Source organism: Rousettus aegyptiacus, unplaced genomic scaffold (genome assembly GCF_014176215.1).
Source record: "Rousettus aegyptiacus isolate mRouAeg1 unplaced genomic scaffold, mRouAeg1.p scaffold_m13_p_5, whole genome shotgun sequence".
In the NCBI taxonomy this organism is placed as follows: Eukaryota; Metazoa; Chordata; class Mammalia; order Chiroptera; family Pteropodidae; genus Rousettus; species Rousettus aegyptiacus.
Genome location: NW_023416308.1, coordinates 119231457 through 119259432, shown reverse-complemented (window position 1 = coordinate 119259432; position 27976 = coordinate 119231457). Strand labels below are relative to the sequence as shown.

At 64.4% G+C, this 27976-nt stretch overlaps 1 protein-coding gene and 1 long non-coding RNA gene across 3 annotated transcripts in view; one reads left to right on the top strand and one right to left on the bottom strand.

Annotated features, from left to right (window-relative positions):
* Positions 1-21880, bottom strand: part of ANO1 (anoctamin 1) — a 71953-nt gene extending 50073 nt beyond the window's left edge. For both annotated transcript variants that reach the window (XM_036221005.1, XM_016131561.2), the window contains exons 1-5: positions 21708-21880; positions 15009-15341; positions 4372-4470; positions 3519-3670; positions 2036-2090 (exon numbers count right to left, since the gene is read on the bottom strand). In XM_036221005.1, coding sequence (XP_036076898.1) covers positions 2036-2090; positions 3519-3670; positions 4372-4470; positions 15009-15341; positions 21708-21815 — 747 coding nt within the window. In that variant the 5' untranslated portion in view covers positions 21816-21880. The remainder of the gene's footprint in view (positions 1-2035; positions 2091-3518; positions 3671-4371; positions 4471-15008; positions 15342-21707) is intronic.
* A 1487-nt stretch (positions 21881-23367) lies between these two features.
* LOC118602853 lies at positions 23368-27751 on the top strand. The gene is made up of 2 exons (XR_004950910.1): positions 23368-25632; positions 25934-27751. It is a non-coding gene; the product is annotated as an uncharacterized LOC118602853 (long non-coding RNA).
* The last annotated feature ends 225 nt before the right edge of the window (positions 27752-27976 follow it).

The window sequence follows — 27976 nt, the reverse complement described above, 5'->3', positions numbered from 1 at the left end:
AGGGCGGCTCGGCCCGCGGACGCCGTCGGGGGCCTGCCGAGGAGGGGACAGCCGCGCGTTCCTGAGGAGGCTCGGTCAGCGGTGACAGGGCTCCGGTGACCTCAGGGACAAGCGACTCTGTCGCGGAGGGGTCCCCTCTGTGAGCACCGACCCCACGTCACGCTGGGCTTCGGGGTGAGCGGCTGTCCCACGCGCCCTGTGGGACATGTTCCTGTCCCGCTGGCTGAGAGGCGAGTCGGATCTCAGAGGTCCCACGGGACCGCTGTCCCAGGCTAGGCAAGTCTCAGGATGCCACCTCACACTGTGCCAAGAGGCCGCGGAGCGTGCGGTGCCCGGCAGGAGCCCCCCTGCAGAGCCCACAGCACCCCAGTTCTGTGCCTCCTTTACTAACGAAACATTTTGCTTGGCAGCCCCAGGAGCTCCGGTCGGGGGTGGGCCTGCTTGGGCCTGAGCCCCAGCACCACCAGCTGTATGGCCTTGGGCAAACTGCCTTATGCCCCCATGCCTCAGTTTCCCCACATGCCAAATGCGGTGGAAATAATGGACCCTATGCCAGAGGCACAGGTCAGAGCATGCCAATGCCCCCGAAACCCTCCATGCTCCCACTTGCTCGGGCAAGGTCAACAGTCCCCCAGTGGCCCCCGGGCCCGACTCGCTGGCCCTCCGTCCGAGCCTGCTCTGCCCCGGCTACCCAGGCCTCTTGGCTTCTCCTCTCGCTCAGCAAACCCTGATCTGCAGCCTCAGGGCCTGCACCCTGGCTGTTCCCTCTGCCAGAAGCGCATCCCCTCAGATCTAAATCATCAGTCGGGGGGACCGCAGAGGCCACAGAGCACCCTGTCGTCCCTCTGCCATCTAACGGCAGCTTTGACCTGGAGTGCGCCCCACCTCCTGCCCCATCATAGACACCTATGGCCTCCCCCCGCCCCCCGGTCGTGGGCATGAGCCAGGCGCTCAGGAACTGAATGAATGAATAAATGAATGAACGGCCCGCTCGCTTGGCTCCCTGCCCATCACACCCCAAATCTAACTGGCGGCCTCTCCCTGACCGCGCCGACTCTCCCGTCGCCAGCTCCTCCCGGCCACGTGCGGTCACAGTGCTGCTCCCGACCACGGCTGTGACTCTGCCCACTTCCCACCTATCCTCCCACGGCCGGCCCCTGGCAGCGGCCTCTGCTGACGGATCTGACTTCACCTTAAACTTTGCTCCACGACCTTCTGTGGCTCCCTCGTGCCCAGCGGCTGAAGGCCTAAGCCCCAGGACCAGCACACGGGCTGCCGTTCCTGACTCTCACCCACTCGTACACGGAGCTAGTGGGTTGCACACTGCTGTCTCCCGACCCACGACCTGCCAGTCTCAGGATGTGGCCGCGAGGGGCCGTTATCTGCTCAAGGTCAAGGCCTGCGCCTCTCCCCGCCAGGCCGGGCTTCCTGGGCCGGGAGGAGCACGCGGCAGCAGCAGCGGCAGTGGCTGGGCTGTGAGGTTAGTTTCTTGTTTAGATAAATGTTGGGTCCTGAGCCGACCACGGCCCGGCTTGGCTGGCGGACAGGACAGGTTGGCGGCTCGTGGATAAACATTAAACCCATACCTTGACTAGGGCAGGGCGGCCTGGTCACATTCAAAACCTCGGTTTGTTTGTTCAGCAAAGTCCCAATGTCCGCCCCAGCCCGCAGGCTCTGTCCCCACCGCCCCGCCTGCTTGCTGAGCGACCTCCGGGTGGGGGCCACGGTCGGGGGTGTGGAGATTCTCACAGCGCAGGCTCCAGGCAGGCTGAGGAGACGTGCTGCCGACAGCGGTCACCGAGCAGGCTGGGAGCCCTGTGCTGCGCCCCTGTTCCACCTGCGCCCCCGCCCCCCAAGCCCGGCCGGGCCACCCCCTGGGTCCTCACAGCTCTCTCTGCTTCATTATTCTAATTATTTCTGTCACAGACAATTAGAGCCTCTTCTGCCCGGAGGAGTTTCTCCGAAATGAAACTGTCATCCGTTTCCCAGGGGCCACCTTGCCGGGGAGCCAGCGATTCCCACCCGCGACACTTACTATTGTGCTTCGGGTTTTGCTGTCGAAAAAGGAGTCCTTGTCGGTCAGGTCAAATCTGTTGAAACATCAGGAAGAGAAAGAGACACGGTTCTTCTCCCGTCGTCCCAAGCCCTCGGAACCACGAGCAGCAAGTGTGACTGACGTCCGCGAAACGCCTCTGCCCGCCAGGTGTGACCTGGCGCGGGCATTCGGAACAGTCTCTTCTCCCCGGGGTGGGGGGTGGGGGGCGTGGCCTCAGGGGCACTGTGCTCAGACCTCCCCTCCAGGACGCTGCCTCCTGAAAACACCCTTGGTGGCTTTTGGTCTCAGGAGTGGGGAGGGTATCATGCCACCATTGCACGCCCAACGTCTAAGACGATCTCCCTGTAACCTCCAAATAGTCTCGGTCCTGAGGTCTGGGGCCACGCAGAGGTTGCCTAAGGCTTCCTGAGGACACAAGGAACATCTGTGGGACAGGGGACCCATTCCTCAAAGTAGAGCTGGAGAGAGTGGCTCCAAGGGAGGTGCAGCCCCATGGGGCCTGGAGGCGAGCCTGGCCTGGCAAGGTGGGGTGCAAGGCGATTGGCCGGGGCAGGGTGAGGGAGGCCGGGGCCCGGGGGTCCTAGGAGGAGGAGGAGGGGTCTCCTTCTAATGCCCAGAGCTCTGTCACGGGGCTGGACTGGTGAGGGAGGTACGCTGGGGCCACTTTCTCCTCCCTTACTTCTTATCTCCAGTGGGATCAGGAAATACACTGGAGTGAGGCGCACGGCCTCTGCTCGGTGACTAACGTGTGCCAGGCGGAACCCCGGTTCTCGACAGCCCGTGAGGCCCGGGGCGGCCAGGAGCTCGCCTGCAAAGTCCCGCTGTGGCCCGGAGCCCGTGCTCTCCCTTCCCACTGCTGCCCACGGTCTCGCTCTCCCCCGCGAGGCCCCACGGAGGCCTCGCAGCAGCCACTGACCCAGGTGGCTACGCCCCGCTGCCCCGAGGGACCGGGAGCGAGGGAGGAGGAGGGAACGTTCCAGAACAGGTGCAGCGCTGCCAGGGACTCGGGACGCACTGGGGCTGGTGTATGGTCACTGCCTCCCGCAGCTCGGAGCCTTCGGGAGGCCACGAACTGGCCCCTCCCGTCGGACACACGGACAGAGACGCGGAGGGAGAGTCCAGACCGCGGCCCCAGGGCTGCAGTCCGAGGCCCACGCCTGGCCTCCCCTGTGCCCGCGCTGTTCTCCCGTGTCCCCTGGCGGAAGAACAAGACTCTTTGACCCCTTAGTCCCTCGGTCGGCAGCGACCTTGGAAAGTGTCTCTCCATTCTGTGCTCGAGAACGGCACGCTCTGTGAGGTCAGGCTCCAGGGGCTGCCGTGGCCACGTCTTTGGGGGGTGGGGAGTCCCTCTGGCCTCAGAGGACTTCATCCCGTGATCTGCATATCTCACGCCATGGATGATGGACAGAGGAGATCGCCACATGGCGGGGCCCCCCGGGAGGGGCTGGGGGTCCCCACTTACAGATGCTGCTTCTCCCGGGAGAAGGGGTACGACAGCCTCTTCATGGTCTGGGGTCTGTGCTCTGCCACCTTGGGCTGGATGGGGTCTGTGATTTTCTGGAGCACGGAGTTGATCTTTTTCAGGAGGCCCCGGGTTTCGTGAATGTGATACAGCTGCAGAAGAGACCCGATGGGCAATCCGTGTCACCTGCTGAGCCAACAGTCCCGCCCCACAGAGACGGAACAGTCTGGGGACAGGGTGCCAGGCCAGGACGCCCCTCTCCCCACCCGGGGTCCCAGATAAACCCCCAAACCCTGTGGTTTCAGGAAAGCCCAGCTAAAAGTGATCACAACATGTTCCAGAAAACTTCCCCCGAACGCCACTTTGTTTTCAAAACAGGTAATCCAAAGAATCCTGGTGGCTCTGAGGAGCCAGGGCCACCCGCGCCGGGCACAGCCTCGAGCCCCCCGCTTTCCTCTCTGTGCGCGGCAGCTGAGCCCCACACCCAGCTAAGCTTCGGGGAGCGCGCAGTCAGACCGCGTCCGAGCTGAGACATTTTCAGAGATTAAAGAAACGCCGGCGAGCTCGGAAATGCAAGGAAAACGAGTGACGAACTTGCAGAGGACGAGGTTGGACTGTATTTCTATTTACAACACGTTGTTGTGACTCCCCACACAACCCCCCGGCTGCCATGGCAACACGGAGGCCCCCCCCCCGCCCCCGCTCCAGGCACGTGACCATGGCGTCTGCATGGTGCTCCGACCCCACCCCGGCTGTCATGGCAACGCGGAGCCCCCTGACGGCACGTGACCGTGGCGTCCCCGTGGCGCTCGCACCCGGAGACCCGCCTCGGCGCGGACACGTCGCCACCCACCTTTTTGGTCGGCATCTTCAGCTTCAGAAACTCGGCCTCTCTGCACAGCACGTTCCAGGGCGCGTGGATCTTCACGAACCCCACGCCGTGGATCTTCGTCTGCAAGAGGAGTTCGCGGTCAGCGAGGGCGGGCGCTCGGGCTGAAACCGTGCTCCCCTGCGGGGCCCGCTGCCACGTTCCAGGAGCGGCCGCTCGCGGGGGGCGAGCGCCCTCCGCGCAGATGGCCAGAGCCCCGAGCGCCCTCCGCGCAGATGGCCGGAGGGCGCTCGGGGCTTTAGCCTCAGGGGCGAAGAGGCAGAAGGGCCCGGAGGGAGGCCCCAGACTCCAAAACACCTGAGAGATTTTCAAGGCGCTCAGCCGAGGGCCCCCAAAGCAGCCCGGACACAAAAGAGAACCGTTCACAGCGCAGCGCCCAGGCCCTTAGGCCTCTACCTGGGTGCCCCGTTGTCACTGAGCAGGGACGAGGGGTGATGGTGCGGCGGGCCCCACTACGCATCCTGCTTCCGGGGGGGGGGGGGACAGGCCGCACCCCTCGTATCTCACCGCTAGCAGGCGTGGGAGCCCACATCCAAGTGCGGGCAGTGCGGGTGAGGCCCGAGATGGCCCCGCCCACCCTATACTCTCATTTTCCTCCCTTGAATTTCGGGCGCCGGGGAGCCCCTTCGCCGAGCGAGCAGCGTTTCCCCATCAAAGGCGAATGCAGCATCAACAGACTTTCGCCCTGAGATAACTGGGGTGCCCTGCAGCATCATGGCACTGTAGCCAAAAGCAGACAAACACGGGGCGTCCCCACCCGGAACTGCCCTGTGGGGGTGGGGGACGCACGGTCCACCAAGGTCCTCGAGGGGACCCCCAGGGGCTTGGCGCCCAGGCCGGCCCCCCGACTGCGGCCCCTCTGCCTGTCCTTCCCACGAGGCCCAGGCACGAAGGAACTGACAGAGGGTTTTGGCCAAAGGAAGCCAGGCCCCGGAAGGGAGGGGGTGTGGCCAGCACAGGGGCACGCCCAGGACTCAGTGCCAGGCCACTCACTCCCGGCCCCACGGCGCGTCACCGGCCTAAGAACGCGGGCACAGCACGTGGGTTCTTTGCAGGGTTTTGGCACAAGGCAACATAGCCAAAGTCACTTGGGGATAGCTTTTTAGAAAAAGTTAAGTGAGCCAATTGCAGTCACCCGGCGTGAGCCCGAGCGGAAGCCCAGCAGAGCGTCCTTCCCAGGAGCCCCCGAACCCGGGTGGGGGCAGCCCCACCCCAAAGCCTGCTGGGGAAGGGGACCCTCCCTGCCGCCAAGCTCCACGGGGGCCTCCTCGCCGTCTCAGACAGAAAGGCAAATTCACGCCTCCCGGGTGGATCGGGCTCGTCCCTCCTCTGAGGACGCTGACACGGAGGCCCCCCACGCCTGTCCCCCACGGGACAGGGCGCTGTCCTCTCCCAGGGCCCCAGACCCCGCTGTCGAGCGCGCGGACGAAAGCCAACGATGACAATGACGACGATGATCACGGTGACGCCGAGCGCCGCGTGCCAGCCCCGCGTTATGCGTTCATGCGCACACGGCGGCTCATTTCGCCCGTGAGGCCGGTCCTTCTGCCGACCCGTCTCGGAGCTGAGGGAGCTGAGGCCCAGAGATGCACCGCGCTCAAGTGCGTCGTGTGAGGCTCCGGGGGCTGCTGTGACCAACGGCCACACGCGGGGCAGCGTGAACGACGCAGACGCGTCCTCTCCCCGTTCCGGGGCCTGTGACCGAGGCGCCACAGGGCCACGCTCCCTCCCACAGCCATGCTCGTCACGAGGCTGCAGCCCCAGCCCCCCAGGGCCTTGTGCCCGGCTGCCCAGCCAAGCTGCCGTGGAAGCTGGGGCTCGAGGCTGCTGGGGGACAGCTCAGGCACGGGGCCCGATGGACAAGGGCTCAGAGCCGGGCTGCTGTGGGGCCTGGAGCCTTGACACAGCAGCCCGGGGCTGGGGCACCCAGGTCACGAGGGCACTGGGAGAGGCCACAGGACTCAGAGACCTTGGGACTGGGTGGCCAGGGTGGGGGTCCTGCCCAGCTTCTCTGTGGTCTCGAGCGAGTCGCTCAACCTCTCTGAGCACACCCCCCCCACACACACACACACACCACCACATCCTCATCTGCAAACCTGGGCAATACAGGACTCGCTTCACAATCGGGGGGACCGCTGGTACCCAGCCCCTCAGCGGGCAGGAGGGGTCAGTCGGTGAGGGGCTGCTGCCCCTACTTGGGACCACCTCTCCCCCGGGGCCGTAAGGCAGCTGAGGCCACTCCTACGATGTGCACAAACTCGTTTGGCCAAGAGGCTGGAAGCCACTTCCCCAGCCCTGGGGAGCCCTGGGGGGCGCTGAGGCATGGGACCCCTCATGGGGCGCCCTGAGCAGGGAGAGTTGAGCCCACACGCGGCAGAGCCCGCCTCTTCCTGTCGCAGGCCAGGTTTATTTCCAGTGCTGCTCATCTGCACGCAAGGACCCAAAATACCTCCCGCCGAGCCCATGGAGATGTCTCCTGACGCGGGTCACGGCGCTGGTGCCGGGCGGCCTCCCTGGGAACGCAGGCCGCTCTGTTTACGAGAGCGACGGGGTCTCTCCCAGGGAACATCTGGCGGGCCTGGGAAAGGGGTCATGGGACCAGGGGGCGGGGCACACGCGGGACGTTCGCAAACGCGGTGCCCGGCATGATCGCAGCCCGCCCCCGCGGGAGGAAACCGTGGGACTTCGGGGGCCGGAGTGGGGGTGGGGTGCCCGGCATGATCGCAGCCCGCCCCCGCGGGGGCGGGGGGGAACCGTGGGACTCAGGGGGCCGGAGCCGGGGTGGGGGATGTGGGGGATGGGAGGGCAGGGAGCCCTGCCCTGACTCCAGGCCCGGCGTTGGGGTCCTGGAGGCCCCAGATCCGCCGGGGCCGGGAGCTGCGGTGTGGGGGCCCCGTGAGGGCCCAGGGGCAGGGTCCTGACTACATGGCCCGCAGCCAGAGGGGTGGGAGGGCCGGCCAAGGGGGGCTGCTCCCCTGGGTGCGGCCATCCCAGCACAGACCGAAGTCGTCTAAGCCCCACCCCGAGCCCACCTCACAAAGGCTGGTGTCACCGGAACTGCTCCCAGCATCCTCCTTTCAGAAGGAAGAAGGGAAACAGCGAAACAAACAAACGTCCATGTGGTGCACTCCTGGTCGTCGCGGACAGCCGGGACCGTCCAGGGCACAGGCTGGACCTCGCGCTCCTCCCTCTGCCCCCAGCTGCCTCCCGCGGTGGAGGCATGGGCCTGGAAACGGCCATCGGTACGGGCCGAGCGTGGCCGTTTCTGGTGGCCCTGGGCTCCCAGGCACCCAGCAGCACTTCCTCCTTGCCCACCCTCACCCCACAGGCCGCCTCGCACCCCAGGGGGCGCCTTTTCAGGGGATTCGGGGCCCCGAGTTCGTGGTGCCACTGCGACCGGCCTCCCTGGACAGCGTCCCGGGGGGCGTAGCTGCCCTGGTTTACGGTCAGGCGGGAGCCACGGGGCATGTGCTGTGCACACGGTAGGGACGCGAGGACCCTTCCTGAGGCAGGTGGCAAGCAGCCCAGGGGGCGCTCGGACCCGGAGCCCTGACCACTGCAGGGCGGGGCAAACCACCGGCTCCCTGTCCCTAGCTTCCCCGGCGCCCATGAGGACACCGTCACCCCCCGGGAGCGTCGTGAGGCCAGAGGAGGAGGGCGTGGCCCGCTTCTGGACGCTGCCCTCTGGGAGGGTCCGTGTTCCCGCCACAGGCAGGTTTTCACGGCGCGTGACGCCCAGTGCCTCGTGCCGCGTCGGTTCCTCACGGCCAGACGCGCTCCTCCTGCTGGCGCTGGCTCCCCACGCGGCTGTGACCAGGGGTGCGGGCTTGGGGGCTGGTCTGTCTGTTTAGTTGACCGGTGTGTCCCCAGGACAGAGCCTGGCGTGGAGCAGGTGCTATTTGCTGACTGAGCCGCGAAGGGAGCAGAGGGACAGCCCCTGCCGAGCACCTGCTGTGTGCCGGCCAAGCGCGGCCCTGGCGTTTGGTCACTCGCACGGTCCTCTCCCTGGCCTCCTGTGCCCATGTTCACACACGAGGCCCAGGGCCCCGGGGAGGCCAGCCGGTCAGCCCCGGGGCTGGCTCACAGCCACCTGCCACCCAGACGGCTGCCCGGGGGAGACGGGAGACACTCCCGGGCACGGCGTGGTCTGCGTGGACAGGTCGGCCGCGTCCACACCGCCCGGGAGGAGCGGCTTCCGATCGCCCGGACGCGGTCACACTGTGCGCTGGCGCCAGCACCACGCCGTCGGCAGCGCGCGAGCGAACCTCGTGTCTCAGCTCAAGCGCACCGGGGACCCGGCGGAGGCGGTCTCCGCGGGGGGCCGAGCACACGCGGGGCCCCGGCCGCCGGCGTCCGCACCCAGCCCCCCGGCACAGAGTCGGCCCCGAGGCCCGTCTGGTCGAAGAGAGAATGACAGGTAAACCGGCAGAGAACATGCATGCGCAGGCCGCTCTGTGCTGGGCGGGGAGATTGCTCAGGTGCGCCCTCCGGAGGAAAACGACAAAAAACGCCGGATAAAACAAAATTAAAAGGTAAAAACACAAACGCCATGCTGGACCCGGGATGGCAGCAGGAACACTGCCAGGCCCCGGGCAGCGGCCCAGGGCGTCTTCTGATGCCACCACTTGGGCGGGGGATGGACGTTTCAGCCCCAGGCCCACCCAAGGCGGGGCGTCTAAGAGGAGACCCCCAGGGAGCCAGGCCCCCTGGAGAGGACCCTGACAGGTGACCCTGAGAACGGCAGGGCGATGGTCCGGGGAGGAGCAGAGCAGAAGGCAGAGGAGCTGAGGACCACCACCCAGCGAGTCCTGGCCCCCGAAGGCCATGGCCACGGCGAGCCCGGGGACTTCAGCCCTTGACCTTGGTTCAAGGCAGTTCCATCTATAATGCCCTCAGAGGTGTGATGGCCACAAGGCCAAGTCTTTCTGGACAAGGGCACCTTGCCCCCAGGCTTTGGCAGCCCCTCTGTGGGTTATATGAGGGCAGAGACCTATGGACAGGCAAGCCAGGTCCCCCACGACCTGAGTCGGCGGGAGGAGAAGCCCAGGAGTGAGCCTCGGCCTTGGGCTTCCGCGGGAACAAGACAGACGATAACTCAGCCACGTTAACCTCGTTTACAGAAATAGACCTGAGGACAGACACAGAGGTCCGCGAAGAACGCAACCTTTAAAACACGACGCAGCCAACTCGGAAAAGAACCTGACAGAACTTCCAGAAATAAAAACGTGTCATAACGAGAGTTAAACACTCAACACACGTTTGAAAACACTCAGCCGAGATGGCGTAGCGTGGGGTAGGGCGGGGGGCAGACTGGTAACCTCGCTGTCCAGAGAGAAGAAAACTACCCACCTGCTCTGCAGCCGGGGCTTCGGCCCATTGCCTCGGGGTAAAGGCCACTGCGGGTGACCGTGGTGCGAGCGGCCGGCTGGCAGAGTCCTGAAGAGCCAGCGAGAGCCAGCTCTGGGGCACCAGGGCCCGAGACACACGAGGACAGCAGAACTACAGCCGGAGGGACACGAACTTCGCCCCGAACACCTGGGACCCACACGGAGCTGTGCGACCGTCTTCGGGGGGACTTTCAAGACTTGGCTTGAAAAAGAATGTCCAGAATTCACTTTCAAAGAAGTGTTTCCTCAAACCGAGACAGGCCCAGAGGAAGTCAGGCGGGCGCGTAAAAGCCTCGGCAGAAGACTTAAGAGACGTAAAGCCTTTTGTGCCAAAGAAATGAATGCGTAATGGTGGAATTACGAGTGGAGAAATGACAGCTGTAGAACTAGACTAGAAACTCTTAACGTCCAGTCACATGAGAGACCTACTGGGCAGGTGCTCGGCCTGGCCTGCGGGTGGAGCTGGGGGGAGCTAGAGACCCCAGGGTTCCAGGGCTGGCCCCGCCCTCCTCAGGCCCTGCGGGCTCAGTCTCCTTGCTCCCTCTCTCGGAGCCTCGGATCTTCTCTTTCTCCCTGTAGAGGAATCTGATTCCTGCAGGAGCTACTCCTGGCGGGGTTCGGGCGTCCGCACGGGTGGGGCGGGGTAGACCGCCGAGTCCCCTGAGAACGTCTGTCATCTGTCGGTAGTTCGTTCTTACATAAGGAGATATCGGGATTGGATCTCAGGTGCCTCCATGTCCGAGACCCCTCGTCCCCACGTCCCCACCCCCAAAACCCAGGGCTGTGAGGCAGGGCCGCCCCCATCCTCGCCAGTGCTAAGGGCGAAGCTCATGGCCACGGGCAGCCGAGAACCGCCTGGGACACCTACCCACGCCCTCGAGGCCTCAGCTGGAAACTAAATGCAGGAAACGTGCCCTTCCCTGTGACCACGAGTCCAGCAGTCCTGCCCCTCCCCCTCCTGCTCCATCACCTGGCGGTGTCTCCACAGCAAGGAGACCCTTCCCGTCCCAGATCCGCCTTCTGATCCCGACTGGCGGGAAGGACGGAGCGGCGAGGGGCGGCCTGGGCCGAGGGCGCCCGCCTCTCCCTGGGGCAGGCGGCTGAGGAGGGGCGGCCAGGCGCTCGGCTGAACCCGGACGGCAGCATGAAAGCGAACAGACTTTATGGGGTCCCAGCGTCCCTGGCCCTCGTGAGGCCGCCAAAGCTGAGGTCGGGTTCAACCCCAGGGCAGTGTGGGCCGTGGCCACCCCCCGCGGCACACACAGCCGGGATTTTAGTGTGTGGCCTTCCCTGCAATGACCCATGGACATAAATAACGTCCAGCCGACTTTGAGGCTGGACTTGAAGAATGCTGATGGGTTTCAGTTGTGAGGAGGCGTGCTGGCCACAGGCTGCTGTGTCCGTGTGATGGGAACCCTGGACGCTGACCCCATGCGGTCCGAGTGGGGGGCTTTCCCCAGGGAGCACCACCCGGGCCTCCTGCTCCACGCTCGTCTCTTCCCGCCACTGCCCCTCACACGTGCTGGCCTGGGGGTCCCCCGGGGGGCACAGAAGGAGGGTCGTCCCTCAGCGTCCAGCTGCCAGCACGCTGCTTAGACGCCCGCCCTCACCCGTGCGCAGGTGCTCAGCCCAGGGCGGCCAGCGCGGGCGGCTCTGTCCGGGGCCACCTCTGGGGCATTAAACAGTGGATGGGGGGCTTGGACGTTGGGGGCCCTCCTCTGACGGTGCTTCTGCCGGCACGTGGGGAGAAGGCCTGCGTGCCTCCCACGCGCTGGGAGCAGGATGGAGACCGTCCTGGGCCCACCGAGTGGGGGTCCCCTGGGCACATCCGGGTGCTGAGGCCACGGCTGATCCCTCGTCCCCCAGATCACCGAGGACCCAACCAAGGACCACGCCTCCTCCACCCACTGCTGGGGCCTCCAGGGGCTCAGCGTGAGCCACCCCACTCCTGAGATCACCACTGTTGTAGGGGGTGTGAGTGGGGTCTCCCCCAAAAAGATGTCGGTGTCCTAACTGCCCATATCTGTGACCAAATGGGATCTTACTGGAAGTAGGGTCTTTGTAGCTGTCACCAAGTTAAGAGAAAGTCATCCTAGGTTGGGGTGGGCCCTAAATCCAATGATTGGTGATTTATAAGAAGAAGGGGTGCACACAGAAGGCCGTGCGAAGACGGAGGCAGAGACTGGAGTGCCACAGCCACGGGCGAGGGACTCCTGGGGCCCCAGAACCTGGAAGAGGCAGGAATGGAAGAGGCAGGAAGGACCCTCTCCTGGAGGCTTCGGTTGGGGACAGCACCCCGCAACACCCTGGTCACAGCCTCTTGGCCTCCAGAACTGGGAGAAAAGGACCTGGTGATGTTTAAGCTCAGTCTGTGGCCACTTGTTAAGGCAGCCCCAGGAGACGAAGTGTCCCTGAGAACCGGCCCCACTGTGCCCGCAGCTGGGCTGGCCTTCCACACGTCGTCACGGGATGTTTTCACCACAACAAACCTCCTGACTCGGGGGGAAGGCACGGAGGGCCCCCCTCTGTGTAGGGCTCGCGGTCCGTGCGGGCCAGGAGCAGCTCAGCACAGGCCCCTCTGGGAGCGACGGCAGGTGACCGCCACGTAGCTGCCTGGTCACGGCTGCGGAAGGCTGGCCCAGCAGGCAGTTCAGGAGGGGGCAGCCAGGAGGCCTTGTATATTTGTCCCCCTGACCAGCCTTTAAAGCAGGGCCTCTCAGTGTGGGCCCCCAGGGGACGCTTCGGCTGGCATGACCTGGGGTGCGAATGGCCAGAGAGAGGAAGACCAGGGAGGCCACTAAATATCAACGCCGACAGCGCCGAGGTCGGGCACACCTGGTTAAAGCAACGAGCCCCCCCCGTCTGGGGCCACTGAGTGTTCGGGTCTCTGATGGGTTGCATGGATTTCCCCCCCCAGGAAAGTACACGTAAGCCCCGCGTTCTGCATCGAATTGGGTGAGATTGTGCAACTGGGCTCTGGCAGACGCTATCTTATTTCAAAGCCTTTTGCTCTTTGTAATCGGAGTGTACGGTGCGCCCGGCACTGATTAACCATACAGGCGTCTCTGCCCTTGAAAGAAACACGACTCCGGGTGTCCTCTAACCTCGCCGGCAGGGCCCGCACACACCCCGATGCTGCGTGCCCCGGCGGCCTCTGAGTAGATTCTGGTCCCGCCTGACTCAGGGAGACCAGGCGAGGGCACCAGGCCAAAGCACACGAAAGCTTCCACTAACCGCCTTGGGCCTGGCTCCCCCAGGTGAGAGGTCCGGAATTACAGGGCCCCCCGTAAAACATAGTCTGTCGTGGGGACTCCCCCGGAAGACGGCACACACTCCACTTCAGCTGCCCGAAAAACTTCAACCGTCTCGACGACGTCACCATAACATTTTGCTTAAAAAACAGCCCGGTCAACAGCTGAAAAGCCTCTTTTAGCTACAGAGCCAAATTATCAATGGCGTTTCGGGGTCACTTACTGGGGAAACTAGATTTTTTTTGGTGACAACAGCCCACGTCTTTATGTTTGCTTGCTACCTCAAAGTCACGATGGAGGGCAGGAAGTTTCCCGAGAGACCTGCCTTCCCATCACGGCGCTGTTCCCACTTCTACACGGACGTCGGATCGAACCTCAGCGCCACCGGTGAGGACGGCTGCACGCCGTACCCCGAGTTACGCACCCTGCACTTTACGCACGAAAACCCGGCGACGTGAACACTCCTGTTACTTCCATCTGACACACAGGGAAACCGAGGCCTTAAGCAGCTCAATACATCTCGCAAAGGACGGGTGGAGGGTCCAGGACCCGACCAGAGTCGGCGCGAGTCACCAGGCCTCGGGGGCCCTGTCAGGCCTGAGATTTCGATAGTTGTGTTTAGGAAAGAATGACAGCGACAGATAGTAAATCCCTTGGTCAGCAGACAAGGCACACGTCGCACCGGGCCCCGGATCACGGCTCCGCATGCCCCAGCTCCCGCCAGGGGCACCTCCTGCCTCCGGTGGAGCCTACATCTCCCTCCATGGACACAGTGACATGTCGGGGTCAGGTCTGCCGAGCAGCAGCACTGACCCCACAAACCCTGCGAAACGTCGGCGAGAACCGCCTGCTCTCCTCCGGGTGGCCCCAGCTCAGGTCCGAGACAAAGTGGGTCCCGGGACTCGGACGCGCCGCGCACCCCTGCCCGCCGCTGCGGCCCACCGTGGGGGACGGACGCTCTCCGCGACCTCGTCAGGACCGAAGCGTTGCTTCCAGACCGTTCGCGTGCTCTAGGGCTCCTCGCGTGCCCTCGACACGCCAGCGTCCCTGTGGCAGAAGTCACCACCCTGCCAGGCAGGCGGCCCAACCCCCGAAGGGGACCGAGAACCAGGGGGACGCTCCGTGTTGAACACATGGCCCCACGACCACGAGGTCGGGGGACAGCGCGGCCCCGCTGTGCGTTCGCGCTGTGGACTCGTCACGGAACAGACCCCACACCCCCCGGGCTCCGTGATCCACCCCAAAGCCGTCGCCGGACACGAAGCTTTCATTTTTCAAGGACCTGGCAGTTCTCATCAGTTAAAGAACAAAGCAACACCAGCTTTTACGGTGAACCCTCGCGGCGGCCGCTGGCTTCCCGCCCGCCAGCCCGCCACGTTGCCGTCAGCATGCTGCGGAGACTTGCCGGTTCTCCTTAACCCGCACGGCGACAGCTCTGCGCGCTAGGGGCCCGTCCCCCAGCGTTCGCGGAAGGCAGGACCCCCGTGCACGGAGAGGTTCGGGGTCGGGGGCAGCACCGGCAAACCGAGGGCTCTTGGCCCTTCCCTCCACACCGCCGCGCCTTCGGCTCCCAGGGCGCCCCTGCCCGCCAGGTGAGGGGCGCTCTGCTCCTCCCCCAAGCCCTTCCCTCCAAGAAGGGCCAAGGTTGGCCACCGGGAAGCCTCTCAGGAGAGCTGTCCCCCGTCCCTCTGACCAGGGAAGGAACCGACCAGAGCAGGAAATGCCTTGTCCCCAAAGGTCACTGCTAGGAGGTCAGCCCCTGCCTGGGAGCAGACGGCCACCGAGGGGGCCGGCTTGGTGCTCCCCAAAGCTATCGAGGAGCAACCTCCACCCAACGAGCAGCATTCCCTTCTGCCACAGCTAAGAACAGGGTACAGCGCGGACCCTCTGCCCAGCCTTCTGAAACCCATGCCCCGCCCCGCCCCGCCCCCCGCCCCGCGGCCACAGGGAGCGGGATAGTTACGTCCAGGTCGTGCTCCAGCTCCAGGCCGGCCTCCAGGAGGTTCCCCTCGTACTCCTCCCTGCGGGACTGCTTGTCCTCGTGCAGGTCGGCCGGGGGCTCGGGCTCGTCCGCTCCCACCGGGCGCCCCTGGCCGGGCAGCGGCTGGTCCTGCTTGACGCTGCGGGCGGCGGCCAGCGCGGCATCGCTGGGCGGGACCCTTCTGGCCAGAGTCCTGCTGCCCGAGGGCCGCTTGTAGTGGTACACCAGGACGTAGTCCACCTTGCGCTTGCCGTCCGTGAAGTACAGGCCGTACTTGCATTCGGCGTCAGGGTCCACGGACAAGGAGTTCAGCAGCTGAGGGGGGAAGACAGGGAAAAGCCACTCTCCGACGCGTCGTCGGGGAGGGGCACGTTTCACAGCCAACCGCTTTGTCCCGCGCTCCCTTAGTCATGCGACAAACACCGAAGGCCCGCCAGGGGCCGAGGCAGTGAGGGCACCGCACGCCGGCCCGGCCCCCATGCCGCTGACGTTGGAGAGAGAGAGAGAGAGAGTCGCTGCCGGCAACGGGCGAAGGCGCCAAGCTGGACACTCGGCCCTGGGGAGGCCTCCTGGTCCTACACACGGTGAGGGACCGGGCGGCGTGGACGGGCCACTGCAAGGTTGTGGGGCCGGCCCCGCCCCCCAGAGAGCGCCCTTCACACGGGGCGCCGAGGACACAGGCAGGCAGGGCGGGCTCGGGATGCGCCCCGGCCCCCGGTGGCCAGCGCGCCTGCAACGTCGCCTCGAGGCGGCCGCAGACCCGGGCCCGGGTCTGCCACCCACCCACCGGCGGCGTGGTCAGAGGCCGGGCACGCGCCGGGGTAGCTTGGCTTCTCCCCAGGGCGGACCCCAAGTCGAGCGCTGGGGTTCAGTGGTTTATCTGGAAGGTGCGCTCAGGGGGCAGAGTGAGGGTGAGGTGGGGGGCGGCTGACAGAGATGGGGAGCAGAGCGGGCTGCTGCGTGTACGGCCCTGCCTCGGTTTCCCTGTCTGCCGCGGGACCCTGGGGGACCCGGCGAGGGAGGCGTGTGGGGTGGCGGGTGAAAAGCGAGACCCCCGGCGGCTGCGGTGACCCTGGGCTTCTGCTAACGCTAAGCTCGCATTCCCAAGCCGCCCGTGGGGGCTCATCGCGCCGTCTTCGGAAGTTGGAGAAAATAAATAAATTCGCACTGAGAAGCAGCCTAAGGAGCGACTCCACACCCTGGACAGTCCGCAGAGCTGAGCCCCGGCCCTGCGCCTGACCTCCTGGCTTCTGCCCCCACCCCTCCCGGTGCTCCCCGCTCCTGCAGTCTGTCCTCGAGCCGTCGCCCAGGATGAGGCCCTATCCCCCAGGGGGGCGAGGCCGGCTTGGGGCTGGACTCAGGCCTAAGCCCCACGGCTGCAGGCAGAGCTGTGCGGGGGGGCCTTGCTGGCCTGGAGAGTCTCCCGTCCAGGTCCCCTGCCTCGCTGGGCCACTGAATTGCCATGTGCTTGTTCAGGGGAAGTGGCCGGAGTCCCTCACTCCAGTGGCGGCCTGAAGTGCCACCCGGACATCTGGAGCAGGGGACCCTGTGTGATCGGGTTTCCAGCCTTTGGGGCAGAATGAAGGGGAGGGGGGAAACAGGGTAGGGCGCGAGGCACATCCCGGGCGCTCCAGACTCTCAGCGTCTCCACAAGGGGCTCGGCCCTACTTTCCCCACGGGGGACTGCAAGCGTCTGAGCCGAGCCCGGTGCCGTGGCTTCCCAGGGCTCCAGCGGTCACCCTCACGCCCTGCCTGCACCCCCAGCTCCAGCGCCCCGCCCCGCCCCCTCCCCGGGCCTCGCTGACATCCTCCTCCCCTCTGCACACGCTGCGCTCCCCACTGGCACGCCCCCCCCCCCCCGTGCCTTGTAACCTTACCTGCCTGCTTCCAGGGCAGGGCACAGACCTCCATGACCCGGGGGTCCCTGGCCACTCAAGCCTGTGCGGGTCTTGTGTGCTGAGAACCTCCCATCCACGCACACGGGCCGCTGGGCTGGGCGGCAGGACCCCCGAGGCCTGGCGCACCTCCACCCAGACCCCGCTGCACTCACGGCGGGCTCGGCACCTGGCGCGGCCCCATGGGTGCCCCTGGCCGGCTGGAATAATGGCTGACACCCAACAAGGCGGACCCACAAACCCTTGGAGAGCGGAAGGGTACTTCAAAGTGGCCGTCAGGCCCGAGAGCAGGGAACGGACCTGGGGGGGCGCTGCCCCAGCCCCTCGACTCAAGACAGGAAGCGGTTTCCAGGCTCAGCACTCGAGGAGGACTCTGTCCCTTCGGGTGTGACCGAGGACCCTCAAGGCCTGACAGCCCCTCCCCCCTGGGGGAGAGCGCAGAGGCCTGGGCGAGTGTGCGCTCTCCCGCCTGCGTTCCAAGCCCAGCCAGCACGAGCTGCGAGCTGCGTCCCCCCAACCCGAGCTGCGTCCCCCCAACCCGCATGGTCCTCTCTCGCGCTCTGACAGGGGCCCGGGGAAAAACGAGACCTCCCTCATCTGCTATGACCCCCGCTCACAGGGGCGCTGGAAGGGTGAAACTTGTGACTATATATAGACTTTACAGCAGGGCCTGGCCTGGGGTGAACCCTCGGCGGGAGTTTGCTCTTCTTGGGATTAGAGACATGGCAGAAAGAAGGAACTAGGGGAGGACAGGGAAGAACAATCTCTCGGTCGAAGTGACCGCGAGCGACCGACCGTGGCAGTGCCCGATCTAGATTTTAAAGTTACAAAAAGGAGCTGGATGAGCTGCTGGGACAGCAGGGGGCAGCGCCCAGCCCCGCTGAGAGGCCCAGGTCCTCCCCCGCCAGGCCTGGCCCTGTCCCCGAACTCTTGCATGACCCCAGGCAAGCTGGGGGCGACCCTACCTGAGTCAGCGACCTTTACACAGAGCGCGGGGATGCTTCCCGCCACTCTGGGCATGGGCTGGGAGGCCCTCGGCCTCTGGGGAGGAATGCTGAGCCGGGCTAGAGGGAGCTGGGGAGGCAGCCGCCCCACGCGGACCTCGGAGGCTGACGAGGCTGACGAGGACGCGGCGGCGGGCCGTGTGACTCTGGGCCCTTCCAGGGAGCAGTGTGGTGGGTGCCTTTCTCTCACAGGACAGGAGAAACGGCGGATTTAACTTGCAGTGGCAGGATATGGCTTAGGTTGTGTGCATAACTTCCCACTTCAAAGGCTTGGAAAAGCTTCAGAAAGGTCCCCATCCTTAAGGAAGGGGCAGGAGACCCCTCGGGGCACTGTGGCTGAATGAATGAACAGGGCAGGCATGTTCATTCGCCCCCAGGTCTGTTCCTGGTGGGGGCCCCCAGATCAAGGATACAGAAGCCGAGACCCGGCCAGGCCAGCGAACTAAACACGACACTCCCCAGTTCCGAGCCTCAGTTTTCCCATCAGCAAGATGAGGGGCAAAACGTCTCCTCGACATGGGTCACAGCGCTCTTTGGGAGGACAAAGTGTGCCGGGAGACCTGAAAGGATTTTGAAGATCGGCCCCCAGAATCTTTGGGGGGAGAGTGCTCCGGAGAGAGCTTTCCCGAGGAAGACAGAAAAAGCGCGAAAGAGAAAGGGCCCCAAGGTCCCATGAGAAGATGTCAGGGGACAGAGGTCCCGCGGGGCGGGACTACCCTGTCTCTAGCAACACAGTGAGGGGGCAGCCTCCCTAGACGCCCTCCTCAAAGCCCAAGAAAAGGGCAGGACGGGGAACCGGGACCCTGTGTCCACCCCCGGGGGGCTGAACTGGGACCCCGCGAGTTCATTTACTTGGCTTCTGAACTGGCAGTTGGCGCTTCAGGAGCTGAAGCCACACATTCTTGTGAAATAGCCAAAGTCAGGCACGGCTCTGTGACCATCCCAGGGGAATCACCTACATTCACTTTTTTTTTTTCTTTTCTTTTCTTTTTTTTTTTTTTTTTTTGGTTTCTGCAAAGGGGGAAATGAAATCAGTGACCTGCGAAATTCCTTTCAGTTCTGAATGTCAGACGCAAGTGACACATCACGCTCAGACCTCATTTTATCCCCTCCTCCTCCCCTCCAATAAAGGGGATTAAATTTAACCACTAGCACTACACAGGAATTCCTGATGATCGGGCGTAATTCATGCTCTACAGAGAGAACGCCTCCAACTGCAGATAAGCAGGGAAGGGACCTTATCTTGCAGGCAGGCAGATCCCGGCGTCAGGTGCCTCTTTGGGGTGTCTGGGCTTGTTGGGCACACGGATCCAGGGCCACTGACACACATTAGTTTGAAGGAAGAAAAGTGGAAACACTCAAAGATTCACACACACACACACACACACACACACAACACCTAATGGAATCCGTTGCTTCCAACCTGGCCTCTGGCTTTCGGGTCACTTCTCACACCTCTTTCTACAGAACCCGAGATGACTTTTACCCTTGAACCCGGGAATGGTGGAGAGAGGAGAGGCCCCGAGACGCGGGCGGGGACCTGCAGCCTACATGGGACGGGCTCATTTTGCTGGCAGATGTAAATGACGGGGACACCCCGCGGTACGGAGTGCCTGTCTGGGAACTGGATAGGAACTTTCTGACGAGCGGCCCACGCCCTGTGGCCTCTGCAGGCTCAGAGCCGCTGTCGCTGGGTGACTCAGGTTAACGACCGAGCAACAATTACTGGCTTCGGCTGTGCCAGGGACGGCCCGGAAGGTTCTCCCGTCACGCTCGCTGCCTGCCCTGCACAGACAGGCCCCCCCCGGTTCCCAGTGCTGCCGCTCCCTGAGGTCAGCGGCCACCGCTCCCCCTGCACAGCCCCCACCTCACACCCTCCGAGCCCACGGCTGACACCTGCCCGTAGTGAGAGCTGTGTGCGGAACGGCAGCCTCCTCCTCGGGGCGTTTCTGGACAGCGAAGACCTTGAGGGAAGGGCCGAGCGGCCACTCCGCAGACACTGCGGCCCTCACCGGGGTTTGGGGGACAGTTCAGGAATCCGGATGAGCGAGGAGTCCCCGAACTAAGACTCCTGAGCCAGGTTCCATTTCTTCTTTCAGGTCACATCTGCCCTGCCTCCGGGGTGGCCCCTTCTCTCCGTGCCCTTGGCTGCCTTTCTCTCACGGCTCCTAACGGGGGATCCGTGTTCCCACCCCCGGGTCTTCACACACTGAGTTCTTAGAGCCGCCCCCCCCCCCACATCCCAGCACAGGTATGACTAACACCTTCTCCAGAAGGTCCGCTCCTCCCTCGGGCTGCGTGCGGTCACCCGCTTTTGTGTCTTGGTTCCTTCTAGCTCTCCTCCCAGCTGGCAGGCGACTAAACACAAGCCGTCTGTCCGCTCTTGGCCTCTGTTTCTCGTCTAGAGGAAGACCACCTACCCCATACAGCTGTGAGGCTTAAATGAGCTAATACACAGCAACGGGCCCGGGGTTCTGGAAATGTCCCTTGCCACTCTCCTGGGTGAGGCCCCACCACTGTCTTTAAGTCCCAGATGGGTGTGGCTTCCTGCGGGGTGCCCAGGACCCAGCAGGGCCCGCCCGGCACACGGCAGGCACACAGCGTTTGCGAAATGACGGCCCGGAAGCTCTCAAGGCCACCGACATCAACCACAAGCAGAGCCTCCCTCCATCAACCCTGGTTCCCATGCTCCCAGCACCCTTGTGCACCCCAGCTGCAGAGGAGGCCCCAGACGCCCACAGGGAGCCTCAGTCGTGACCCCGGGGGGGGTCAAGTTCGACTGGTCTCTGTCCTGCATGGTTCCCACCCTGCAGGCACGTCCCTGGATGCCAGTGCCCAGCCCGGAGGCGAGAGGCATGCCGGGGCTATCTCCCGCTGGGTCAGGGCAGACAACTGGGCTGGGGCGTTGGCTTCGCCTGGGGAGGGGCTTGGCAGTGGCTGCGGGGGAATGGGGAGTCTGCTCTCTGGTCCCAGAGTGAGCAGCTGCGGGGCTCCCCCAGCTGAGGGCACCCGTCTCAGCCCTTCCCTCTTTGGGCAAACTTTGTTCCAACTGTTAAGCCAAACTCCTCATGGGCGAATTCTGCCCCTGGGGGATTCCTCTGACCGCTGAGACCGGGGGAGAGAGAGCAGTGGGGCCAGTGGGGACCCAGATAGGAGTCCTCCACCACGCGGCTGATAGGCGCTAGCCCAGGTGGCCCAACTACCACCAGATAGGGTGTGGGAGCTGGATTGGGACAGGGACCAGAGTCTGCCTGCTGCCTGGGGCTTCGGGAACTCCCGTGCGGCCAGCCGCGCCCTGGGAACTCTGCGCTCCGGGAACTCCGCGCCCCGGGAACTCCTTCCCGCGCCCTGGGCAGGTGAGGGAGAGGCTGGTGGGCTGAACCGCGGAGGGGGCGTGCAGCTGTCGCCAGAGGGTGGCTCATTAGTCTAATCACGGTGGGGCCTGGAGGCTGCTACCCTCCCTCAGCAAGACTGCCCACCCCCACCTCAACCCGGCTGCCCCAACAGGCACCCACGGGAACAGTGTGCCCGAGCCGACCTCCAGCCGTGGGCTCAGGCTAGGTGGGGCTCCCGGCCAGGGCGGGGGCGCCGCGCTGGTGGGTGGGAGCCGCGCCCGGGACGCGCAGAGCGCAGACCCGGTGCGAGCCGGGGCGCCCGGGGCTCCACGTGCGCGGGTGGGCGTCCGCTTCGCGCCCCGGCACCCCCTGCCCCCCGGGGCCGCCCCCCTCGGGCGAGGCGCAGGTGATCCGCCCTCCCGCCCGGTCGCGGCCGCCCGCACTCACCGTGCCCTCGGACGGCAGGTAACCGACGTCCTCGATGGCGCAGATGTTGATGATGTGGACGCTGCGGTCCTCGGCCGGGAGCGTCGAGTACTTCTCGTTGACCCTCATCGCGGCCGCCGGTGCGTCGGAGCCGCCGGGCGGCGCGCCCTCCCCATGCACGGCCGCGGCCGCCTCTGCGAGCGGACAGGGCAGCGTTGGCGCGGGCGGCGCGCTCCCGGCCCCGCCCGCCGGCCCCGCGCCCCGCGCCCCGCGCCCCGCGCGCGCGCCCCGCCCGGCCGCCCGCCCGCCTCGCCGCCTCGGGGCTGTCAGCGCCGCGCGCTCGCTCAGGGCGGGGGCGGCGGCCGCGGGTCAGACTTTCCGTAGAAATTTAAACACAGGAAGAAAGTATTGCGTTCCGGCGGGCCCCTCCAAGTTTTATTTTTATCCGGAGAAAGTGCCCCTTGGATTTTTTTTTTTTTTTTTTGAGGGCGGCCTAGGGTTCATACTTGGGAGGAGACTCCCAGCAGCCCCCACCTTAAATAAAGGTCTCCGGACGCCGCACCTCTGTGGCCGTGGCCTTGCAGGGGACGCCGCTGCGGGGAATGCAGGCAGGCCCGGCCTCCCCGCCCCTGCCTCTGCGCCCGCCCGCTGGCTACTCCCGCCGTCACTCGGTCCGCCTCCTCCTCCGGGGAGCCTCCCCTGCTTTCGCTGCAGGCCCGTCCGGGCCCTGGTGCAGGCGCAGCTTCTCGCCAGGCCCCCTAATGTTGCCAGCGGCCCCCCTTCTGGAATGCCTGGAGTTCTGCCACCGGCCCCAACAGAGTCCCTCACACAGCTCATCTCATGTAACCCCGCAGCCTGGCCCTCGCTTTGTGGGAGGGGGTGGGGGCTTCCAGGCCAAGGAGGGGGCGTGAGGTCCACGCCCCCGCACTCCTGGCGGGGCTCTCTACTGCCTCCCTGAGGGAGGGGCCATGACTTTGATCTCTCCTCCCAGGAATAGCAGGGGCGGAGCACACAGTAGGGGCTGGGCACAGGGCAGGGGTTCTTCAGGACAGGTTTTAATCCTCTGCTCCTGCTGCGAAGAGGGTGAAGGTCTCCAGGGGCAGCCACACCAGGTTTAGTCCCCAGGGGCCACACATGGGAATGATCTCCCTTTCCTCTGCTTCTGGACGTCCTGTTGTTCTGCAAGCCAAAGGCCTCCTCCGGGAAGCTGCCCTGGATTTCACCTCGCCCAAGCACTCAGGCCCAAGAACCTGCCTGTACGTCAAATACAGTGCCTCCCTCATGCCAACCTGTTCCACAGCGCGTCCAAACAGCTGACATTCAGCAACTGCTTGTTGAGTGGCCCCTGACGAACATCCCGGGCCTCCAGGGGCAGTTATAATATCCTCAGCGTGACGTGGTGCCAAGGGTGGATTCTAGGGTCAGGATGGGCTGGGGGAGATGGGACGAGGTGTGGTCCCAGCTCAGGCACTTCTCAGGCCCGTGACCTTGGGGGGCGGGGGCTCCCCAGGCGCCCGAAGCCCCTGAGCTCCAGCGTGTGGGACCGCAGCTCAGCACCCAGCACGGTGGGGGTGGGGGGGGGGAGCTGGGCAGTGGTGGCCGCTGCTACCACTGCTGTCATCTCCTCATTGTCGTGACCTCCCTTCCCCCCTCCCCCCCCCCATTTAGGCTCAGGTTTGTGCATTTCTTGAACTTGGAGCGGTGCAGGACGGTTTCTCTGTCCTTGGGCTGGCCTTGCCAGCAGGCGCCGAGTGGCCCTAAAGGACGCTTTGTCTGCACCTTGGACAGTGAGAAGTGCGCTAGGCTGGCCAAGTCCCCGCCGGAAACGGCCGACCACGGTCTGTGCCGTGCCAGGGAGAGCTCACTCCTGAAAGCGTACATGTGCACACACGCGCGCGCGCGCACACACACACACACACACAGAGGACCGTGCAACGCTCTTCTCTGACCCTTGTTGGTAAACAACATCGTGGAACCCTACGGTCATCTTTTAAAATTTATTTTCAAGCGGCAACAGAGTCTTGCAGGAATCTACGAGGTATAATCTGTGAAAAAGAGTAAATATGTAATTCCCCAATTCTGGGTGCGTTCCCCAGTGTTTGGGAAGTGACACTCGACTTCCAACCCTGAGCGGGCTCTGGGGCTCTGTGCCTGAGCCCTTTGGGGGACTAGGGGGTGGGGGACAGTCTCTTGGGCCTGGCAGCTCCCTACTTCCTCCTTTTCTGTGATTGATGCCTTAGCCAGATGTTCGAGACATCTGCTTGCCTGTGAGGCGACGCTCTCTTGGCCACATGTCCCTAGACTTCCTTGCTTTGCCCTCCTTCCCTGCCCTTTGCTTCCTCCGGCCCCTCCCCCAGCCTTCCCAGGTGGACAGAGTGGAAATGCTTCAGCAAGTGGAGGGGACATGCGGGGTGGCCTCTGCACGGAGCAGGGGAAAGGACGGGCCAGTGAGGCTCGGTTCTGTCCCTAGGCCACTGGGCCAGGGGTTCCTGGGTACTGAGATCTCAGGGATGAACAAAAGGTCGCAAAAACGACATTCCCCAATAATCAAGGAGGGGGAACAGGATTCTTCTGTGTTGAGGTATTTCCCAAGTGGAAGACTTTAAAGCGTCCCTTGCGTCCCGGTGGTGACTGTGGCTGTCTCGCGTGGGCCACCAGACAGAGCCGGGACCCTGTCTCTCCTCTGAGTCTCTAACGGCCTGTGAACAGGCCCCGAAGATCCACTGCTGCCTTAAGACGGAATTTCCTTTTTGACTCAATGAGTCTCATCACTAAAAACGCAGAGGGACAGATTTTACCAGAGGGATGAATCCCTGGCACGTGAATGAGTGAGAACCGGTCTCGTTAGTCTGAACGGCACGGTGTTGACGGGAAGTTCTGGGCCGCGCATCTGGCCCTACTCTGCCACCCTTTCCTGTCCCTGTGCCGACATTCTAATACTCACCAGGAGGACAGACACGGGGTGACGAGGGACCCAGGAGGCGAGTGAGCGACCCTCGTCCGGGCTCAGGAGGGGCCCCTTCCCAACCGCGGTGTATTTTCCACATCGGTCTCACCTCCTCGGCTGCCCGCGCGTGCGCGAGAGAGAACACCTTGCTCCCTGCCCAACGAAATGTGGCGAGGCCCTCGCCGAGCTATCGGCGACTTCGTGACAAGGCCACAAATCAAGCCGTGCAGAGCACAGCAGGGCCAGGCCCTCCTCACCCGGCCCTGGTGGCCCAGGGTCAAGGGTTACCCCGGCAGTGGTCTCTCTTCCTGCGGTGACCTTGGAGGCTTCCCGCCCCCCACACTGTTGACAGCAGGTATCCTGGGGGCCGGCCTGTGGCTTCCAGCAGGGGAGCAATTCCCCCTCCCTGTGTGAGAAAATGTGTCCAGATACTGCCACATGAGGACAATGGCCTGCACTCTCAGGGAAGACCTGGGGGGCTGATCTTATCACCCCGGATTTCTCAGATAAGAATGCCGAGGCCTAGAGAGCTGACATGCTTGGCTTAAGGCCACAGTCTGGAGATGGTAGCTCTGGCTGTAAACCTGGGTCTCTTGAACTCTGCTCCCCCAAAGCAGGGCTCGTTCTGTGCCTGTCTCTCTCTCTCTCTCTCTCTCTCTCTCTCTCTCTCTCTCTCTCTCTCTCACACACACACACACACACACACACACACACACACACACACGGAATCATAAAGCACACAGCTGCCCCGGGGCTGTCCGCAGGGGGTGGAGGGCGTGGTAGGGGCCACAGCCCTGTCCCCCTGTTCTGGCCGCCCCCCTGCACAGGGCAGCGCTCTCCCCAGTGATGCTGTTGACGCCGCGGCACCCCGGGCGGGGAGGCAGCGTGGAGCGCGTGACTTGGGGTGGCCGCGAGCACCAACAGCCGCCCGCCCTGGCTCTGCACCCCCGAGCGTCTCCGGTGGGCACTGCGTGTCGGAAAGAAACGAGCCCCAAACAGGTATGTGACCTCACGTGCTAAAAGGGACGCGGGGCGTCATCACGCCCGGGGAATTTATAACCCAGGGGGTGGGCGGGCGGCGGGACCACTCATTTCCTTCCGCGGCATGATGTCAGCGCCCGGGCAGAGGCCTGTGAGCGGCGGCTGGCCGGGGACACTCTGTGGGCTTGGAAACCGCCGGCCGGCCTCCTGGACCGCAGCCAAAGCACAGCGCCCCGTCTGGGGGGCTGTTCGCTCCCCCCTCCCCCAACAGAAGCTACGGATGCCGTTTCCATCCCAGGGTTTCCCTGCGTTTTCCTAGCCAGGGGCCCGCCTCCTGAGAATTCCTGAGAATTCAGCAAACACGCGGGGTCGACTACGCCCGCCAGCTTGGCCACCGCCACCTCCTCCCGGAAGCCTTCCTGGTCCGGCTGGGTTGCGTCACTCGGGTCTGCTCTGCGGCCCCGCTCCTGGCCCCGCCGGGCTCCCTCCTGCCCCCCGCGCCCCCTCCCGCCCTGGCACACTGCACGCTTCCCCGTTGCCGTTTGTTTTTTTAACATCAGCGGTACGGCGCCTGCCCCGGCCGCATGGGGCTAAGCGTGCCATTCTAACTCACGTTCTCATGATGATTATCACCGTCTGCAAGTGGCCTCACACAGACCCCCCCCCACCCCGGAGGTGGGGGGGCCCCTTCTTTGGAGGTAGGGGGAGAAGTCCAGACTGTGTCTCAAACAGCTTCCTCCTCCCCAGTGACCCTTTGAGAATCACAGCATCAATCCCCAGGGGGTGGGGGTCTCGCTTAAGAAAGAAACCCCGCCAGCCCGGGGGATGGAGGTGGGAGACGGGGACAGCCTCCCTGCAGCAGGACAAGGCTGAGCCAGCGTCTGGACCACCCTGCCCGGCACAGTGTGGAGAGTCTGCGTCACGGCCGGCTGACTCCACGTTTCTCGAAAGGGAAGCCTTGTCCGCTGGTTTAATTCTTCTTCCAGGCGCTTGACAGAATGAAAGAATTCAGGGTTGCCCAGCTCTGAGACTCAGCGCTCGCCTTTCATCCAGGCCCCCAGGAGAACAAAGGACTTCTGTGTCCGCCCTCTGGGCTCAGCCCACCCCACAGGGGCAGGGCCTCCCTGGGCTGTTTCCCCTGGCCCAGGAGCCTCTGACAGATCAGGACCAGCCCTCCGGCTGGAGGCCCCTTGAGGCCCCAGGCTCAGAGCCAGGATGGCACCTGGGTCCCTGCCCGGTGGAGACTGTGCACACAAATGAAGTGGCTCTCAGCACACGGCTCCCGGCCCCGCAGCCCCCACGCGTGTTGGAGGTGGGGCGTGCGCGCACCACGCCCGCATTACTGTTCCCCTGAAGTCCGGGACCGTGAGCAGCCCTCAGTTCCCCTAAACGTCCACTTCCAAGGAGGCCGGAGACTCTGCGTCCCGCGCACTGGCTGCAGCCGTGTCTTGCTTGAGGGGACCCGGCTGCGTCAGCGCGGCCTCAAGCAACTTCCCCGGAGACTGAGCGAAGCCTGTGCTCCGGGGTCAGACAACGAGGCTCAGGCATCGTCACGGCAAGAGCCTGTCGCTTTCCCGTGAGACCCCAAAACTGGGGTAGCACTTCTTCTGGGGGTTGGGGGGCCGTGGGCAGCCTTCGTCTGGAAGCCTCGGCGTTCACTCGGGCCCTGTGTGCATCGGACCCGGGGCCAGCTTCTGTCCCGTGTGTGTCAGGGCTTCTGCCAGGTCTCAGGTCTCCGCCCTGCAGCCGAGCTGCTGGGCTGCCAGCTTCTCTCGGGGGGACATTGTGTCCTGTGTTCCCAGGGCCTGCCCGCTGGGCACCCAGCCCGAAGCAACGGCCCGAGGTTTGTGGGAGACATGAGGGAGCCGGTGAACCGGGACCTCACCAGCAAGTCAGCGGACCTTCCCGGCCCGGCGCTGGGGTCAGAACCTCGAGTCTGCCAGTCTGTGCGCCTCAGTCGTCACCCTCCTGAGGGGACATTTGAGGGGACCTCCCAGCACGGCCGTGACCACACGGGCGATCAGAGCTATTCCGGCAACCACGTTACAGAGTGATCAGGTGGAATTAATAAACTATTTTACGTGGCCTACTATTCTAAAATGTTATCTGTCTCACTGATAATAAAAATTATCGGCGAGGTCGTTTGCATTCTCTCTCTTCTGCTGTGGAGTCGAAATCGGTGTGTATCACACTCACGGCACACCCCAGGTCAGACGAGCCGCATCTCAAGGTCTCAAGGGCCACACGTGGCCAGGGACAGCGGGCGGGACGGCCTCGCCACAGAGCCCTTTGTCAACACCGGAGGAACACCGACCGGACGGCTTTTATTGTCTGCTGTATGTTTCTCTGCGTTCTCTGAGAT